This window comes from Balearica regulorum, chromosome 3 (genome assembly GCF_011004875.1).
Source record: "Balearica regulorum gibbericeps isolate bBalReg1 chromosome 3, bBalReg1.pri, whole genome shotgun sequence".
Lineage (NCBI taxonomy): Eukaryota > Metazoa > Chordata > Aves > Gruiformes > Gruidae > Balearica > Balearica regulorum.
In genome coordinates, this window is record NC_046186.1 from 120,542,900 (window position 1) to 120,561,956 (window position 19,057).

Here is a 19,057-nt window from a genome sequence, read left to right on the forward strand (position 1 = left end):
TTAAAAAAAAATCACTGCTTTGTTTGAGATGCCGGATCCTGTCCGGCATGCTCTGAAAACACCGCTGCTCCCAGCTCCCTCCAGTACTCGAGCCAAGCTCAGAGAACTGGGAGGGCTGCTCCCAGTACAACTTATCTTTAAAAGATCATGGATCATAAGGAGCAGGAGATGCCTCCGTAGGTTAAGTGGCATCAGAATGGAAATTCTGAACAGGCATCACAAGTTTGTTTAAATCCTGTCTTAAACACCTACAGACTTCACTGACCTCTGTCTCGGTTGCATTCTCAAGGTAGTGCTGCTACACTGTACTCGGGCTGCTGCATCTCACCGTAGTGCTGCTACACTGTGCTCACGTAGTTCTGTGCTGCTGCGAGGACTGATGCTGCACAATTCTTCTATCACTTAAAAGAAATAAGACTCCTTTGAATAAATAAGCTGTGATAGAAATATATTTACACTATGCACATTTTTACAGGAAATACAACTTACTAAAAATTTTTTGGAAGTAATAATACCACCACCCTACAATTCACTAAAGTCAAAACTAAAGGTTTTGAATTTTTAACATTTTTATTAGAGAAGTTGAAAGTTTCATCTCAGGACTGACAATAACATAATCATCTCTTTTCATTTATTTTGTTTATGGGAATATGTAGAATTTGTTTGTACAAGCATATACAACAAAGTAATTGGTGCTTAGTACATTGAAATCAGGAATCTGATTTGTTCTAAACTACCAGTTTTCCATGCAGTCATCTTTGAATTGGCAGCATGGACAAATTCCGAGCGGAATGCTTACATGCATTGTTTTGCAATATAACTACAGCAAGCTCTGGAAACATGCAAATTAACACATTAGCAAATTGGGTTTATATCTCATGGACATAAAAAGGTTAATCCTGATATGAAATTCTGAAAATCTGCATAAATACTTCTGTGTAAAATTAAATTAGTTATGTACTTTTCTTTTACTACAAGTATCAAGAATGCCCACGTAATTAATATACACACATATATATATATAGACCTTGTTATGCTGAAAGTCTTCGTAATTAATCAAACAATATTCTGTGCCATACATTTATTCAGTATTTACCAGCTAGTAGAATGACTGTGGTCATATAGTAGGCATCGCAGTCTTAGTAGCATTTGTATCACATGCAAACATACTCTTAGCATTTCTTTTTACTAATTTTATCACGTGGCAACACGTATGTGATTTTCTACAATGCTGTGGTTCTGAAGTGTATAAATACTTTTTACATTTTCACAGTTACAAACTTTTTGCCAAAAGCCATTTAAACAATCTTTTAAGTTACGATGAACTGTAGTATCTGGGATCTGCAGCAACGGGATCAAAATGCAGTTTCTATACAAGCAACGTAGGATGTAAACTCTTCTTAAAGTGCCTAATACGTAATTCCTTGGAGCACTGATCAGTTTTGGCACAAATACACTGTATTTCCCTCACGCTAACCATTGCAGTAACTTTTACAGGATATCGGCTTCTTTCGGACATGAGAGAGTTGACGTGGCACTCGTGAATGACATCACTGGACTGCAGAAATATCCTGTCAAGTTACTGTTACGGTTGAAGAATTTGGCCGATGACTTTGTACATACCGTACTTTTGAATACACGCAGTTAACCTTCAACTGCCTTTTAACTGTATGCTGCCTGGAAAATACTTTGAAATATAATTTAAAACTGCCCAAACTCAGCTCCTTACTATACTGATTATTACGGTGACTTAGCAGAAAATCCAGTTCAGCGGGCTCGATGACATCAGGTGCCGAGCATCTGACCAGTTGTTGCTTGTCGGGATCTGGCAGCAGGGGGTTTTCTACACAATATATCACACGTGAGAACACAAATGGTAAATAACATGACTTGACTACAGTTTCGTTGCCATTTGAGATGATGTTAAAAATATCTGCTGTGTTTCAAGGCTCTGATTGAGTAATCCTGATGCAGGCAAGCTGCCTGTTGAGATACAGAAAGGAATAAAGGACTGGGTTTAAAAACTCTCTTCATCTTCCAATTAGTGTTTTTCTGAACAAAGGAAATTTTTATCATGGAAATCCAAGAAAGGAAATTCAGTGCCCAGTGTTAAAAAAGAAAGAATGCAAACCTTAAGACTTGGTGGTCCGTAGCTACACTTTACATATTAAAAACAAAAAACCCCAAACCAACCCCCCCCCCCCAAAACAAAACAAACAAACAAAGCAAAAAGCCCACTTTTCAACCTCAGCAATGTTATTTTGAATTTTGCTCTCATTCTAAGGATGCTGTGTTCTCCAACTTCAATTTGCTTGTTGAGGCTTTAGACCACTGTTGCTGGCCTGCGATCCATCTCTGCTTCCAGCTTCACCATCTGCTGCATCTCCTTTGCCTGCAATCCAAAAGAACCGCGCGAAGCATTGCGTTAGACCTTTTGTTCAAAGTGACACACGTGTTTTATATGATAGTGTCTGAATGAAATACAGGCAAAACACACGGAAGAGATATGTCATAACGTTATGTTTAACACACACCTCCCCCCCGGTGTCATTCTGTTTTCAAAATGTAATGTACTCCAAAATGATGTAATTCTTATCTCTACGCACTCTTGGGAAATATTTTGATCCTATTCCAAGACTCACGGGTGGACTTTCTGAAGATATGTATGGTAAAATGCAGAAGCTCTAATTTTGGGGAAGAAAACTCGGCAGATGCCGGTTTGACTGTTTCTCCTGGAGGAGAATGACAAAAATGTCCTGAATGACAACAATCCATCAGTGTAACATCTGCCTTGCAGTAGGCAAGATTTTTTTAAGTAATAATTTTTTTAAATAATATTTTTTTTTTTTAAATAATCCCCAGCTGGCCTGGAGATCCTTATGACTACAGCCGTCGTGGTTTTTACCTCAGGATTAGCCTACTGCTATCTGCTCCATGGGATTACACGCGCCGAATCCACCTGACACTGTATCCAAACGGTTGTGCAGAAGAGAGCAATGAGTGCATGCCAGATCTGCTAGGAACTCCGCATGCCTCGGGCTCTGCAAGCGGAGTTAAAGCACTGTACATAAATGCTAACTGGCCTGGGAATCCCCTGCTTAGAGAGCACTGTTTCAATTCCCTTCTCTCTCTCTCTCTCACCCAAACACGCAAATTTACTCCTCCTGTGGCTCAGCTACAGAGTAGAAGTTGCGCTTTGGTTTGAAACTCTACAGCTTAAAGGACCTGGGAGTCACCATCTCTTCATTTTCTCTGAAGGCTCTCAAGCTGGGAAGTTATTTAATTCCACAACCCAAAGGACTCTAAGTTGACCCAGAGGGCAAGATAACCCACCTTCTTTACAACCAAGCTCCTGAGTTTTAGGACAGGTGTAGGAAGAGGCAAGCCAAGCTGTATTTTCTTTGGTGTAACTGCTTTGTGCCCATCGTGCAGGGAAGAGTGGTTACTGGACTTGATTTACGTGAACTATGTTCCTCACTAAGTTGTAAATATTGCTTAGACAAGGAACCTTCTTATACAAGCTCCTACTTAAAGAGTCACCTCTTCTGGATGTGCAAGCACGTATTTGCATATGTGAAAATGGGCAGATGTAGATCTAAAGTAATGAGATGCACAGCTATTCATTTTGCAAGGTAAATGTGGGTTTGTGCAGATGGGCTATACATGCCTTCTTGAAAAATCTAGCCCTGTACTTTCATCATCATCATCTTGGGGGAAAAAGTAATTATGATAATAGCAAAGCAACTGTCATAAATATGATTAAAAATTAATCAACGCTCTCCATTTAAATGAGTTAAAAGCTTGAAAGTAATGAAGAAATAATTTTAACATGAAAATATGGAAACATAATAAATAAATCAATATGTACAACCTCTTCTGAAACGTTGGCTGGAGTTTGCCTGTGTGTGAAATGAAATTCCAGATAAAACAAAACCCTGCGTTTGTTTCTCAGTGACTCACACATTTCACATTTTAAACTTGTGACTTAACTACTGGCGCATAGTGTCCTAGAAATATTCTGCATGCCAATATATGGCGTACGGCATTGTTTTAGAGAGAACTTGGTTTCAAAGAACACCTTAGCAGAGGACCAGGATGCCCGGTTTTGCTAGTCTGAGCCTGGTTCAGACGGCGCGTTCTGACGTGAACACACAAGCACACACAAGCACGCACTTGGAGACGAGCCTTCTGGAAGGCAGCGTGGAAGCTTCGTGAAGTGAGTGGCAGCTAATGGCCTGTCCTTTCAAGATGCTTCTCTTTAGTGAGATCTAAGACAGGTTAAGAACTATATACAGTAAAAGAATGGTTTTTTCCCCTAGCCTAATGAATGCTCTTTTCCCTCATTATATGTCTATAAATAAACGTCGTTAAAGCGGGTGCTGTCAGACTGAGTAGTGCAAGATACAAGTATGTTATCAAGTCAAGAACACACTTCAGATCAGGGAATACTGCAAAACTGGGTGTGCAAGCCTAATACAACTATTGCCCTTTGGTAAGACAAGGGTTAACAGAGATTTCTTGTGAGTAACGATTATTTAGGAAGCCACAGCAGCCCAGCCACATGGTAAATGTAATTGCCACACCTTGGAATGCGTTGGATTTTGAAGTGAATTTTAAAGCGCTGGAAGCCTCTCTTCTTTAGACACTAAAAAGCTATTACTAGCCACCTGTTCTATATTTTGCTATTCTTAGTGTCAAATTACTTATTTTATTACCATATTGATATACGTGGATACTCTTTGTCTGTCTACCAGCGTTAGCAGTTAATCATATGAACGTTAACACTAAAATAGTTTTCTTACATCAACAGACACTGATCAGTCACAGTTTAGAACTCTAAGCGTTATCTTTCGGTAATGATAGGTAATGTACAATACAAGTTAATCTCTAAATATTTCCTCTGCACATCACTGCTCATATGCATCTGAATTTGGGACGCTAAAGCACAAAATACTGTTAATATTGTGTCAGGCTCAAATATCTGTGTGCAAACAAGATTAACATTGTGTTCACTGTGTCAATGGTACTTCCCAATGGTTGCATTTACAAGGAGGGCTCCAATGACAATGATTTAATTTAGAAGGAAAGCACACTGAAATAATAGTTTGCTTATTATACGTCCGTCCTACCTTGTGTTTGAGACACTGCATGACAGGATTTCAAAAGCTGTTTGTACAAAAATAATAATGTCAAAATTGAGGATTACAACAAGAAGCAAATTAAATGAATGAAAACTGAAGTGAGATTGAAAAATTAATGCAAGAAAAACATACATAAACCAAAACAAATTTAAATTCATAACAGTTTGTATTGAAGGCTGTTTCCACCCATAATTCTACTTTTTGACATTGTATATTTGTATGAAAAAATTCTTCTCTTGTTTGATCAGAAAAAAAAAAACCCCACTCTTTGAAATTCTCATTAAACAAATACCACCTTTATCTTGATCCAGCTAGCTTTCATACAGCAACGTGTGTAACAAGGAAAGCTGACCCAGCTGGGGGTTTGCACTGGTGCACTTTTGGGGCTCAAAGGAAGTGGTCAGAACAGCAGGTATGAAAAGATATGCTCTGATGGATCAAATTAGAGTTAAAAAGCCGTTAAGGACTACCCCTGTGGTGGAGGCCACCGCAGCCCACACAAACATGGTAACCAGCATGTGAATGATCTTACTCCATTTCATCACCGATGGTTTAAGCTGGCTTCATCTCTGCACTGACATGGAGTATAAGCAAGCTCAGGTAGGCTGTTACCGTCTCTCAGCTGCGGAAGCTGTAGCCCCAGGGGAGGGAAGTCTCTAATTGCTGAAAAAGGGGACTCCTTTAACGACTCACGCTTAGTTCCCAGCAACCTCCCTCCCTTATACATAAGGTGTTTATCGCATTGTGGTTGAAAGCACAACTATTCTCTTTTCCTCTTGTCCTTATGTTTTTAAAAGATGAATCCCAAGCCCTCTGAAGCCAATGGAAAGAAACCCCCGATAACTCCTATCTCTGGATCAAGCCAACTATTTTTGCCAGCTAGCACAGTTCACAGGCAGTTCTCTGTCGTGCTCTCTACAGTGACGCTATGGATCCGCTGGAGCCCAACTGCCTCCCCGGGTACGTGCCTCCCCTGCCTTTTGGTTACGCGCAGGTACTGCTCAGGGCCAGACTGACTGACAGATCCAATCCTGCTGGATGTTAGAGACAGCGTCTGCAGAAACCCTGCGAGGGAACAGACTGGGAATTTTGGTTGTTGTCCAGAAGGGTGGTGGAGCAATCGGAAGACAGAGCCACGTGGCTGGGACTCAGTGGTAGCAGCTGCCTGCGATCCCACACGCCGTCACCTCCCTAGAAGTTAACTAGGCTGCAGCTTTTGGGGCTGTAGGACTCTCTCCCGACAGCAGAAATACTTGATTTGCATGTGCTCTTCCCTTCCCTCCTGCTCTGCAAGATGGCTTTAAGTCATACTATAACATCTGTCAGAGAGTTCAAGTTCTGAACATTTAGTAACAAAGAAGTACATAACCCTTGAAAGTAATGAGTATTAAATGCACCCCTTCTCTCTCATCTCACTGAACTGCTGGGTATATTCCCCTTGCAGTTTACGTTTAAGTGCAGTACCACAAGCCTGTGCAATTCTGACAGCTCTGCTGGCTCAACCTTCCAGCAAGGGAACCATTCAGAACATAGCAGTGCTTCTACCAGAAATGCGATTAGAATTTTCCTTTCCTTGCCAAGTAGTTTTTCAATTAAAAAAAAAAAAAAAGCAGCTTATAAACTAGCAGAAAATAATAAGGTATTTTAATGAGGAAAGGGTGTACTAGTACAGATAAAACTCCCCATGCTGCTATACATCTCTAGAATTCAAGTCCATCCTAACTGTTTCTTAGAGTTCAGAGATGCTCTGTGCACATGGTTTGCCTCTACCTTCCAATCAGCACTAGAAACGTGAGCTCCAAAATGAAGGAAACCGATTTGCTTGAAGTGCTTTTTGGGAGTAATTAAAATGGATATGCTGGGCCTTTTATGACTGTCATATCTAGCTAACGAGTACCAACATGGCTGAACAGCTGAAAGGACGGATTCTGGCTAAGCAGTCAGCTTTCACATGCTTATCTGGAACAAATCTGGTTCTCTACCATTATTTAAGTCACCTCACCTCTTGATTTTAACTCCCCAAGGGGACGAGTGACCATGAACAAGGTCATTTTCCCAAGGTCGGGAATGACTTAATTTAGAAGCATTCTACTCAGCCTGATCCTGGTTACTGTTTTCACTAGCTTGCTTTTCTTTTAAGCCTTTAAAATAAGATACCTGCTCATTCTGCTTCTCCAAGACTTCTAAATGCTCAAGCTGAACTTTTTTCAACTGATCCATTTCTTTTGACTGCTTCATTGCCAGCTGTAAGCAAGAGAAAATAACGGGGGGAAAGGTAACACCTTATTAACAGGCAAAATAAAAACTTACTTGAAATATATACATCTATACACTGTCTTGCCCCATTTGAATGGCACAAAACTTTACAGGAGGCTTATATCACCCAATCTTAAGAAGAGCTATTAATAAAATAATATATTTATATTATATATATTACATAAAAGTAGCAAATACACAACAATGAATAGTAATTTTATTCATTTAAAATAGCTTCCTCCTATATAGATGTTAGATCTTTTACACTACAAGTATGCAGAACAAAGCAAGGACAAACATCTGTTTGTTTACTAGAGCTGGATTCTCAACACAGAGAAACGAAAATGAATGTCCAGAAATAGTGCCCAGTGACTTTGTCAAGGTTATAGTTACCCTTTTTCTCTCTTCCAGGAACTTTTTTGTGTTGCTGCTGTTCAGTTCTCTGACTCGCCTAAAAAAAAATAATAATGCAAATGTTCTCTGTGAAGACTCATTGGAAAAAAAGAAACCCCAAAGCAACAACAGAGAGAATCACAAACTCGTAAGGTGTATTTTGGTTTCTGATGATCTGTACCATGGGGGACTAATGGCAAATTGTACACTCCTTTGGCTATGCACCTGTACGCTTAAAAGTTTCCAAGTACATTGACAGTACCGTTGAAGACCTGACAAAAAAACCAGACCATAACCATTGTGAATGAAGTCTGCTTTTTCCCTTACTCAAGACTGGTGGACAGAACTTTAAAAAAAAATGTTTATTCGTTTGTGTACCCCTTACTGCACTCTGGGCTCCATTTATTTTGGTATATAAAAAGTGCTACATTTCTTAACAGTGGTAATAGAAATATCATCTGATGATCATAAGTAAAGTTACAGCTTACTAATGCTTTAAGGTTCTTAAAGCTGTTACTTACGCAAAAAGATAAGCCCACAATTAATATTTACATAAAATACCTAACTGCAAAGTGTTTCTTCCTAAGATTTCCACCATGAAATATACCAAAAATAGTTCAAAGAACTGAAGCAGACTAATTGCAAAGCCTGAAATGCGTTCAGCCTGCTTTCAAATCTGAGAACAGATTTATCTCCGAGTCATTAGCGGAGGTCTTACATTAACTAAGCATCCAGTTACCAAGGGCTCCAACAACTCGTCTTCCCGATGAGCTAGGAGTCTGTAACACTCAAGGGACTTAAGTTCAGCAAGAACAAGTACGAGCCTTTTGACCAATGTAAAAGAGGAAAGAATGAGCCAGATGGCAAGCCCAAAGCGAAGAGGAAACCCTGAAGGCTTGTGAGACATCATTGTGCAGATGCTGCTTTTATCTATTTAGTTGGAAACTTTTAGGATAAATAGAAAAAACTTAAAATAGCCATAATGCAGATCAATCCTCCAAAAAGTCTCAGTAGCTGGTCCTGGCAAGTGTCTCTCTAGTCCCTCGAGTCACTTAAGGCTGTCATCCCCACGGGCGCTGTGAACAACCCAGGTGTGCCGGTGCAGCAGTGCCCTTGGTTTGCTCAGCCCGGACGCCGGCCAGGTCATAACGGGAGAGAGCTGCACTTCAGTTCAGAGTGGAGAAGCAATACGTGTGCTGTTGTACCGTGTATCTCCTGCTGCTTCACTCCTACCTTCCATCACCCTCTCCGCTGATTATCATCACTTCTAGCACTCCCTCCTTCTGTTCCACCTCTCCTCCGTGTTATCAGCAGATGAGGGAGAAAGCCTTTCACTGGCATCACCTCCTGTCTTTGTAGTGGGGTTGCCTCTCCAGTTACTCTAACTCCAGCTAGAACCAAAGCTCAGACTCCCTTTTCAGCATAGCCCTCATTTCACTTCAAAAGCAACAGCAAAAAATATAACGCATTTTAAGTACAATCATTAAAAGCCTTACAGATGTGTTTCAATTTAATAGCGTGATTAGACCTACAGCAGTCAGTCACAGCTGATGAGTATAAAGTTAAGGACCTTTTTATTTCCCTGATCAAGGCATTACATGTATTAAAAGGCTAGATACAAGAAAAGCAACCTTTTTCCTAAAATGGCAATCTAAAATATATCCAGCACAATCATTAGACATTGTTTCTGTAAATAAAAGCACGATTTTAATAGAATTAATGCACGAGGTCACGTATCAGGCTTTGACAGCATTCTTCCCTTCTCCAGAGGGGAGAGCTGATACTTACCTCTCTCTTTCAGCTTTATTTTTGATAGATTTGTCCTGGCTTATGGCTTTGCTGTTCTCCATAGATATTTTGGCCTGGTTGGCACGCATTTCCTTGCTTTCCCTAGGCAAAACCAAACAAAGTCATCAATGCCTAAAATGCAACTGTTGTTGAGGTTGGTTTCCTGGTATTACTCTACGCCATGGTTAATTTTGTCCTCGAGGCATTAAGGAAGAAGAAAGAACAAACCATAGGAAAATTGCCTTCCTCTGGGTAGACTTTAATACAATCCGAGCAAGCATTCAGAAATCTCCATTTGTTCCAGAGAATATAATCTGAAGGATCGGTTTTAAGCATTTTTACACTTTGAATGTTATGAAAGGGTATCAAAGCCTCACTTTTCTCCCTACTATATAAGAGTTGTCTGAGCATGTGCTACCATCAGCCATTTAGAAAATGTAATTTGTCTTTTAAAATTGTGTAGTAAATTTACAAGTCCTGCCCTCAGAACATGACTGCGATATAAACAGTAATCATATTTGCTAGTTGTGGTACGAGCTGACAGACGTCCTTTTAAGACTCGTACTTGGGGCCTGAAAAGAGCCTCATGGTTTAGACCATGGTCAGATCTGGGTTTGGTTTCTCCTTCTGGCCTTGTGAACCTCGTAGCCTTCTCTGTGAAGCGATGTAATTTCAGCTAGCGGAGTAGAAAACCAGAAAATAAGTAAATAAATATCCTGCTGTTGTAAAAAGAAAGAGATCATGATTCTTTGTTGGGAGTAACAGCATAGGCGCTGACTTTCAGCAATGGCTTATGAACCGTGAGCGAGCAGAAGGCTTTTTGTCACACACAAGCCAGCCAAGCTCCAAAAAGGCTGTCCCTGAAGGCTAGCTCTTGCTTTCTGCCTGCTTAGCATTCCAGCTCTTGCAGCTCCTGATCTTAAGTGCTTACTTAAACAGGAATTATACATGGAAATTGGGCAGCGAATAACAGATTGTAAAGTCCCCGGTAGTGCTAAGCAGCTCAAAGTTACCCGTCGCAAGCCACGGCAGCGCCTTCGTCTCTTTTTCTGGATGTGATCTTAAGTAGAGCGCTAAACAATTATTGCACCTAGTAACTCCGACTTCTAAGTATTTTGTGTGCACAGAAGAATTCAGAAGGTGAAACATTTCCTGAATACAGATTTAAAAGCAGTGGTATCACAGCAGAAATTAGACTGGGTTGTAAAAAATGTTGTGTCGAGAACACATTTCATTCCAACAGTCCCTTCTCCAAATAAAAACTTTTATTTTCTGTACTGAATTGGAAGTAATTTTCAAGCACGCTCTCTTAAGAGCAGTCCTGAAATAATTCATTTTTATTACTGTGCTCAAGGATATGAAAAAAGCTAAGTGTAGGTATTCAAACTGATTTCGCTTATTTGCATCAGATATCATTTTAGAGTGAAAGAGGTGAAGAGGATTAGAGGGCTACTGCGCATCACTGATGATTTCAAACTGAGACTTTGGCCACGGATACGGCTGGAAGAGCCAACGCATCCATATGCAACTGTTTCCTTATTGTGCGAACTATACTCTAGCTCTGAGTTGCGCTGCTGCTAGGTCTTTTTGCGCGTGGTGGGTTTTCAGCGCTTGCAATAAATAAAAGGCATTAACAGACAAAATGAAAAATCTTATCTTCTTTTTAAAAATCACCAAGAAGCACTTGTAGGGCCCACTCCTTGAGTCCAAACCAGCGCTTCTCAAAGACGGGGCCAAAGTTCTAGTGTCAGGTCGCTGCTCAAGCGCCGGGCACGGGGCTCTACGTTGAGCCTCCAGTTTAGCCCGCGCTGCCCCGGCTGGCAGCGCCACGCCACCGTTACGGAACAGCCTCCCGCTCCCAAGCGGTGCTGACACCTGTAGCCAGGGTTAACTGGAAGAAGTAGGTAAGCCAGGAGGGTACAGAAAAAAGGATTCTGCAAAACACGCCCCACGAACTGCAAGATTTACCTGCTGATCGCCTACTGTACCATACTGACTGCAACTCTGAAATGTATCCAAACGTGTCTTTTACAGGGATACTTAACTTCAAGCATGTAAGTCCGTCCTTGGAATTTTTACATATATTTAGATGACATTAAAGCGCATTAGCATTTCATTTCATGTCACCAGTATTGTTTGAATGACTAAAAATCTCTTTTTTTTTATTATAAAATCCAACAAGACCACGCAATTTTTCTTTCTCTCTCATGTTATTTTATCTGGAGCACGTAACGCTTGCGAATAACAGCTTCACGTCCCCAATTTCTGAAATGCTGCAAGCAACGTCCCAGTCAGTCAAGCTAACCCAGTCTGGGGAGGCAGGGGGCACGGCACCCCTGGAGTTCAATAAGCTTCAGATTTTTTAGTAGTATCTGCTGTCTTCTGCTTTGTTGTTAAATGAGCTCAAAGCACAAACTGTAATTGCTTTTTGTACTGCACGCGGAGGGAAAGTATCTACCCTACAGCAGATAACTACATCATTTTAGATTACTGATCTTTCCTGGTACCCCTGTGTCCTCTGTTGTGATAGTGAACTCATTTCCTCAGCTCACAGAGGGGGAAGTGGCAAGAACAGCATGCTGAGAGCACGCTCCACCTCCCACGCTGCTCTCAGATAGATCCTTTTTTTCTTATCGTTACCCGAGTTGTCTCTCAGCTATTACAGACACCTATACAGATAAATGCATATATATTCCTACACACAATATATTCTATTAAAAAGTTTACAAATTAAGTCTCTTTGGGGCATTATTATTCACTTTCCAATATTTCACATTTCAAATTCTTCTGAAATATTCATAGATTCAGACACAGTCTGAAATTTGCTTTAAACAGGAAAGTCTCCAGTCTGCATATTTGAGGGTTACACACAAATTCCCAAATAAGCAGAAACACACTCATCGCAATGAATAAAGCCAAATTTTAAAGGTTATTACTCCTAGGACAGCTGAGAAAAAAAAGTTGTCAGGATTTATCAGGATGTAGATTTTGGGGTCTGGTTCTTAGTAGCTCTGAAAATAGAACAATACATGGACTAAAGACAAATGATTTCTAATAAGAGAGCAAGATCCATTAATAAGAATGTAAGAACCATTTACAAGAAACAATATAGGGCTGTTTAAACAATGTAGAGATACAGGAATTCTAAACCCAAAGACAAAAACTATGAGAAAAAAGCTTAAAAAAACCCAAACCAAACCTTGTCCTAGTGTAGATATAAGAGCTGCCTACAATGACAGCCGTTAGTTAGGAGAGTAAGATACGTACAGAAAAGAAAACAAAACTTACTTTCAAAAAGATGGGGGGGGGGGAAGTCTTATTCCACAAGCAGGCTATACATTAGTAAATTCGCTTCTAAGCATTGTAGTGAATTTCAAATAGGATGGAAAACAGGATTCTTAAAAACAAAGTGATGGGATTTCTCCAGGCTGATGCAGTCAGGTACGATTTAGAGATACAGTGCCAAGGTCTGCACCTTCCTCTAGCTAGTATCTTTTGAATGATGCATTTGCATGATAATTTAACAATTTTTGGACTTCATTTTTGACTGGGTATTTATTGCAGGACAGCTTGAATATATGGGTTAACACAGACATTAACATGAAGATGAGCTCACTAAAAGCCTTGTGCTGGGACAATTCTCTGTTGGATGGAAAGCTTGCAGGTCCCAGCATGTGTTCTCTCTGATGCAAAGATAAGCTGTTTTTTCACTCAGGAATTTAAAAAATCATTTCAATTCCTTCTTCAAATGCGATTTATTTATTCCTTTTTCCCCCATGCTTTTTATGTGAAAGATGCTGAAGACAATTACATATATATATATATGTATGAATATATATGTGTGTACACACACATTTTGCATTCACGTGCTTTTAGGCTGCTTTGCATAATAGATGATCGCAGCATAAAAAAATGATTCTTCTACTTACTGCCATTTTTAACACTGTGGATACAATGTGTATTTCATTTTATTTAATTTCAAATGGGCAGGATGGTTAATTACAAAAGCAACAAGACAGTAGTGTCACGCAATATCTTCTGTCTTCCCAGTGATTACGACAGGATAGTGTATATAGATAGGTCAGTTTAATGTAGCTTATCCCGCTACCCGTTGTTTTTATGATCTTACTTTTCATAGATCTTTCTTATAATCACCAATGCTATAAACACTTGCGTCTGCAACTGCTAGCAGCTCCAAAGGGTATTTCCATATTTGATACTTCTCAGCTTCCAGCCTCTGAATTGAAGTTCCTGGGTGAAGTCTAAGCATCCACAGTTGATGCAACCTACCAGCACTTCATCGCATCCGCTGCCTTTAATGAAGTTCAGATAATCTAAACCAGCTAAGAAGCCCATTCCTGCATCTACCTAAACCTGGTCTGATCGTTTCTTTTACCATGCATGCGGTATCTTTGACAGCAGTACAGGAGCTATCAACACAAGAAACTCAAACATTATACAAAGCAGACATAACCCAACCTTTGTTACCAGGAAGCGCTGCCCCGCTCACCTGTCATGGGAAAATTTTAGCTGCTGGGTTTGTTGTTCATGAGCATTAATCAGCAGTTTCTTCAGTAGTTCACACTGTTGGTTCAAGTGTAAATCACGGATTTCTTGCTCTTCGGCACTGTGCGTATTGATCATCTCAGACCACTCTTTAGTGTGCTGCGCCACAATCTCTTTGACCTGTAGAGAAGTAACAGCAGCTTTGCTAGAGGTTCTCAGCTAGGTTAGGAGACCAACTGTTACTACTGCTGAAGATGATGTAAAGACAATCATAAAAAAAGATTATAAAGAATGTAGCTAAATTGTGAAACATGAAGTTAGACAAAAGAAGTTGCTTCCCAGGGTAACAAAGCCACTGAGGACACTACAGTATATTACAAAACCAGATGTAAACCAACCTCGACTATTAGGACTCTATTATCTAAAGTGCCCTGAATAATTTGGCTGCATTTATGCTCTCGACTGTACTACTCTTATTTTAAAACCTTCTCTAACATTGAGTTCATAATAAAACGGTTTCACGGTTTTGGTTGCCAAGAAAAAAATATATATTAGAAAGTACTGAAATTAACAATGGAAAAAACCTAGCGAGCAGGATTTCTCTGAGGGCTTAAATACAGTCCTTGATTTTGTGGAGACACTTTTACAAACACAGTCGGTTTACAGACAAATCCTGTATTTAATACAACCTGATGGGCTACGTATCTTTGTTTTATATTCATTAAGTCAGCAGGGATTCTGACAAGTATTCTTCTCTTGCTTATCTCCCAAGACTCACAAGAATAATGAGATTAAAGTTTTGGAAAATTCCCAAGAGACAATACGAAGAAGCCTAAATCACCAGAGCTGTTATTGTAAGAATATATTGCACTCAATGATTTAGAAAAGAAGCTAATAGAAAGCTATATTTTCTTATCCTTTAATAATTATCTTTGGGTATTTTGCCAAGCTATCCTACTTTTCCATAAATGGTCTACAAAATATGCCTCAATAAACCTGTTTTCAGGGAGTCATTTCAGCTGCTACTATGGTAACTAATAGCATCTGGGTCATCTTCCATGAAAGGTAAATCTTATTGTTCAAATCAAAAATTGCCACCATGTTGCTCAGAAAGCGAGAGGCCGATGCCAGTATTTGAGGTGTGGGCCCACGTGTGGGCTCTGCACAATGCGGAACAGACTCTCCTACACATGCTGATGATGGTGAGAGAAGAGGGGACCTTAACACCCCCGTCTCCATTCTGCCCTGGAGAGGCTCCTCTGAAGGCCCTCCTACACAAAGCTCATGTTGTATAATAAAGCTGGACTCCTAATGAAGAAAAAAAAAGCAAAAAAAGCAAGTAATTCAAGTAATTTTGTAACAGATCAGGGTGACTACCACTACCTGAAAGCCAGACTTGCATTTAACTATAGTTAAATAGTGGTCCCATATCAAAACAGATAGGATTGGAGGCAGAAGCAGCTGATAGAGAGCTACCTGGAGTCTTCTGCAGCGGTCAGAAAAAACACATAAGCATTTTGAGGCAGGACGACTAGTATAGGTCTAATTTATCAGGGTGTTTAAGAGTGAGTGTACCTCCAGCAAAATGAGCCATGCTTATTTTTGTGCATGCGGGTAAGCGTACTACTGAGCCAGAGCCTATCAACTCTGAAGTGATAAATACACTGAAGGATGTGGAACAGTTAGTGGGAGTAGTATCTTTAATAAGATGTTCATAAAGCAGTACTGCCTTCGGAGCCAGAAAAACACAAGGATTCGGTTTTAAAATGGGTCGGAATAAATGCTTGGTGTTGGTAAGGAAGAGATGCTCGCTTTTCAGATGGAGTCTTTGGAAGGTTGAGGGGCAGACACTCCAGCTCACCTCTGGCACCCACCTAAGGCACTGAAGTTAAGACCAAGTTTAGTCCAAGCTCCTTGTATTGCTGATCCAAAAAGGTGAGCAGCCTCAAAGCAGGATTTATCACACTGAAACACTGCCTGGAGATGCCTCTCTCGTATCTACAGCAACTAGATGCTTCAGTTAGGCTGCATCTCTTCTCAACAGTGACCCCACTTGGCTTATCAACCCCCAGGGAGACCTAGAATGGACTTCAGGAGAGCTAAAAGTAAGTCATGGCTGAAGTTCTCGGGAAAACCCATTCCTTATGTATTTATTTTCAATGCAGATGGAGTCAGCTCCATCCACAATTTGGAGAAAAAAGGTACAGGTAGATCCAAAGTCCTGAGTAAGTGGGTGTAACTGGGACCACAGCAGAAGAGGGACCACATACTCAGAAAACTTCTATGGTCACCATGTTAGACAATATTAATTTTTAAAAAGGACAAGTGTCATTATGTGACCCAGGAAGCAGGCAGAGCCAGCAGCAAATCACGCCTGTGTACCACGCATTTTGGTACAGGAGCCCACACCCGGTTCCTGACGCAGATTTATGATTCAAAATTCCCTTCCTGCCGAGAATGCTTTGACTGGGCTTTCCCACCTTTCAAACATCAGTAAAACTGTAGTGGGAACTGTGACAGAGCTGACCAAGCATTCTCCTCCACCGCTTGCTGCTGTGCCACTCTTCCATACAGTCTGCCAGTTTTAGGACTGGATTTCAGGCTAATTTGAAGTATTAGAAAGTGGAGGAGATGATATCATATGAGATCTGATTCCTAGGCACAGAAAGAGTGTTCTACATTGCCCCAAAAGGACAGGCAAGCATTCCAGTAAACAAGAAAAGAGTTTGCTTTTATTTAAAGCCTCCTTAGGCTGCAGAGGAAATGCAAAACAATCTTTGCATAAAAAAAAAGAGTTGTGACTTAATAAAATAGTGAAACAAGTGTATAAACAGTGGAAGCCACGATGAAAGCAAGAATTTATGACTTAACTGCAAAGAGCGTTTACAAAGCCCAAACAAATGCAGAGAAACAAAGACTTAATGGCGCCTTTGAAATGAATAACGTGCTCACTGTTTTTAAATGGTTAATGTTACACACTACAGAGGAACAGGAAGACAGGAATCCTGTATCTCAGATACGCTGATAGCAGAGAATCACAGAATATCTCGAGGTGGAAGGGACCCATAAGGACCATCGATTCCAACTCCCAAAGAAGAAATCTGCAAGGAGACTTAAGCATGGCGGTACTTTAAGTATTTAATCTGAGAAGATCGGAAGTAAGAATCATAAAAAACCTGCCTGAGTTCATGGACAGATGTGTTAATGATGTGCTACTGATTTCAAAATCAGCACGCAGTCGAAGCAGCAGGTACAGCTCCTCGTAAAACAAGGTTTTCTCTAGGGGTGGGAGAGAAATGGAAGATTTCTTTTCTGAAATATCCTGCAAGCTAGAAGTCTCATTTCAGGTAGAGCAAGATATAACCTGAGGAGGAGGATGTAAGGGATTTGCCAAACACCAGTTACAAGACTTGAAATACCCAGTTTGACTCAGATTCTGATGACCTTAGAACCCACGACCATTAAATCATCTGATATCCAATTTTGCTGCAGATCTGTGATACAGTTCAAAGTCCAGATGTAGTAAATTCAGCGTACATCCCTGCTTTTCTCCAAGTTATTAGCATCATAGTTAAAATAACTATTTCATTTGCACTGGGCTGTGCTCTTGTCCTACTTTCCCCTATTAAGGCAGCGTTACTTACCCAAAAGGATAAGAAAAATAACCATTAGCTAGCTTCTTGCTTTCCTGTTCTACAGACCGTGTTTGCAATCCTGTCCTTTCATCTGTTCCTACGCTGGGCCTAAGAGACTAATTAAAATCGTGATAAGGAACTTACTTTTGCAAGGCATATATGCAAGATGTTTGTTTAGTCACTAAGTTCAAGCAGGAATAATCTTTGAAGTAATCTTTCCTTTTTTTCTTTTCATCCTCTGCCTGCTTGATATTGGGACCTACTTTTCTAATGCAGGGGAGTAATTTGCATCTGCTAGGTTAATTGTGTGTGAAGTACACACTGGGACATTCGGATCTAATTTAAATATTTTATGCCAAACTTGGGCTGGATGTTTCCTCATGACAGGAAGACTTTCGTAGATGAAAAGGTCTCTTTGGTGCTAAAGGTGCACAGGCACATTATGACACAGAGCTGCACTGGAGGACGTGAGCTGTAATTAAAGCTGAATTATGGTACAATCTGATATCAAAATTGGTGGGCCAAATGCTGAGAAATGCTGAACAACTGTTAATTAATCAAACTCCCACTATATCAGTGTAATGCATTCAGCATCCCAGAATTTAATCTAATTTAATTGCACCTACCTCCATCTAGGAGGAAAGTTAATTTCCCTATGGTCTTGAGCACTGTTTTCCAACCTGCTGCTTGCAAACCTTTGAATGATCTCCAGGAATAATTCAAGGGCCCACGCATGGCAATCGAAACAAAAGAAGTCTGTGAGAATAGTACAATCGGTACGTAATCTGGACGATTGTGATGGAACCACAGTGAGCAAGATACTGAAAATCACTGACCTAGAGAAAACCACAGAAGTAGATGACTTGCAGAGGAGTTCTTCAGGAATTATCCAACGCACAGAGGCTTGGCATTTCAAAGGAGCTTACATTTAAGTCTCCTTTGAAAATGACATCCTAAAACCTGACACGGGAGTGGACAAAAATCAATCTCTTTTCCAGGTATGGATTAAATTGAAGGGAACCGGTTTGAAAGTAGGATTTTAAAAGGAACAGAGCTCAGAAACTGCATACATTTGTGGAAAGGGAAAACATGAGTCACATTTATTGGATTTGGAAGATTAATGAAGACTTGCATGTCCCTTGTGTACAAATCACACCTCTCAACTCCAGACTGTGGGGAGAAGCAGAGATCACAGCAAAGAATTTTCTACACAATCTACCTTCAAATGAGTTTTGGAGCTTACGTCCGGATGACAGGGAGCTAGTGCTCCTCAGAGAGTTTATTTCACTAAGAAATGAATGAATGATCTTTCTAATAAGTTATCAACAAATTTACTTT

General features: G+C 40.2%; 1 protein-coding gene across 3 annotated transcripts in view; it reads right to left on the reverse strand.

Moving 5' to 3' along the window:
- Positions 1–1,049: 1,049 nt before the first annotated feature.
- PLCB4 (phospholipase C beta 4) overlaps positions 1,050–19,057 on the reverse strand; it is a 206,021-nt gene continuing 188,013 nt past the window's right edge. For all 3 annotated transcript variants that reach the window (XM_075749801.1, XM_075749802.1, XM_075749800.1), the window contains 6 exons: positions 14,089–14,264; positions 9,579–9,680; positions 7,791–7,848; positions 7,299–7,385; positions 5,130–5,166; positions 1,050–2,392 (listed from right to left, as the gene is read on the reverse strand). In XM_075749801.1, coding sequence (XP_075605916.1) covers positions 2,304–2,392; positions 5,130–5,166; positions 7,299–7,385; positions 7,791–7,848; positions 9,579–9,680; positions 14,089–14,264 — 549 coding nt within the window. In that variant the 3' untranslated portion in view covers positions 1,050–2,303. The remainder of the gene's footprint in view (positions 2,393–5,129; positions 5,167–7,298; positions 7,386–7,790; positions 7,849–9,578; positions 9,681–14,088; positions 14,265–19,057) is intronic.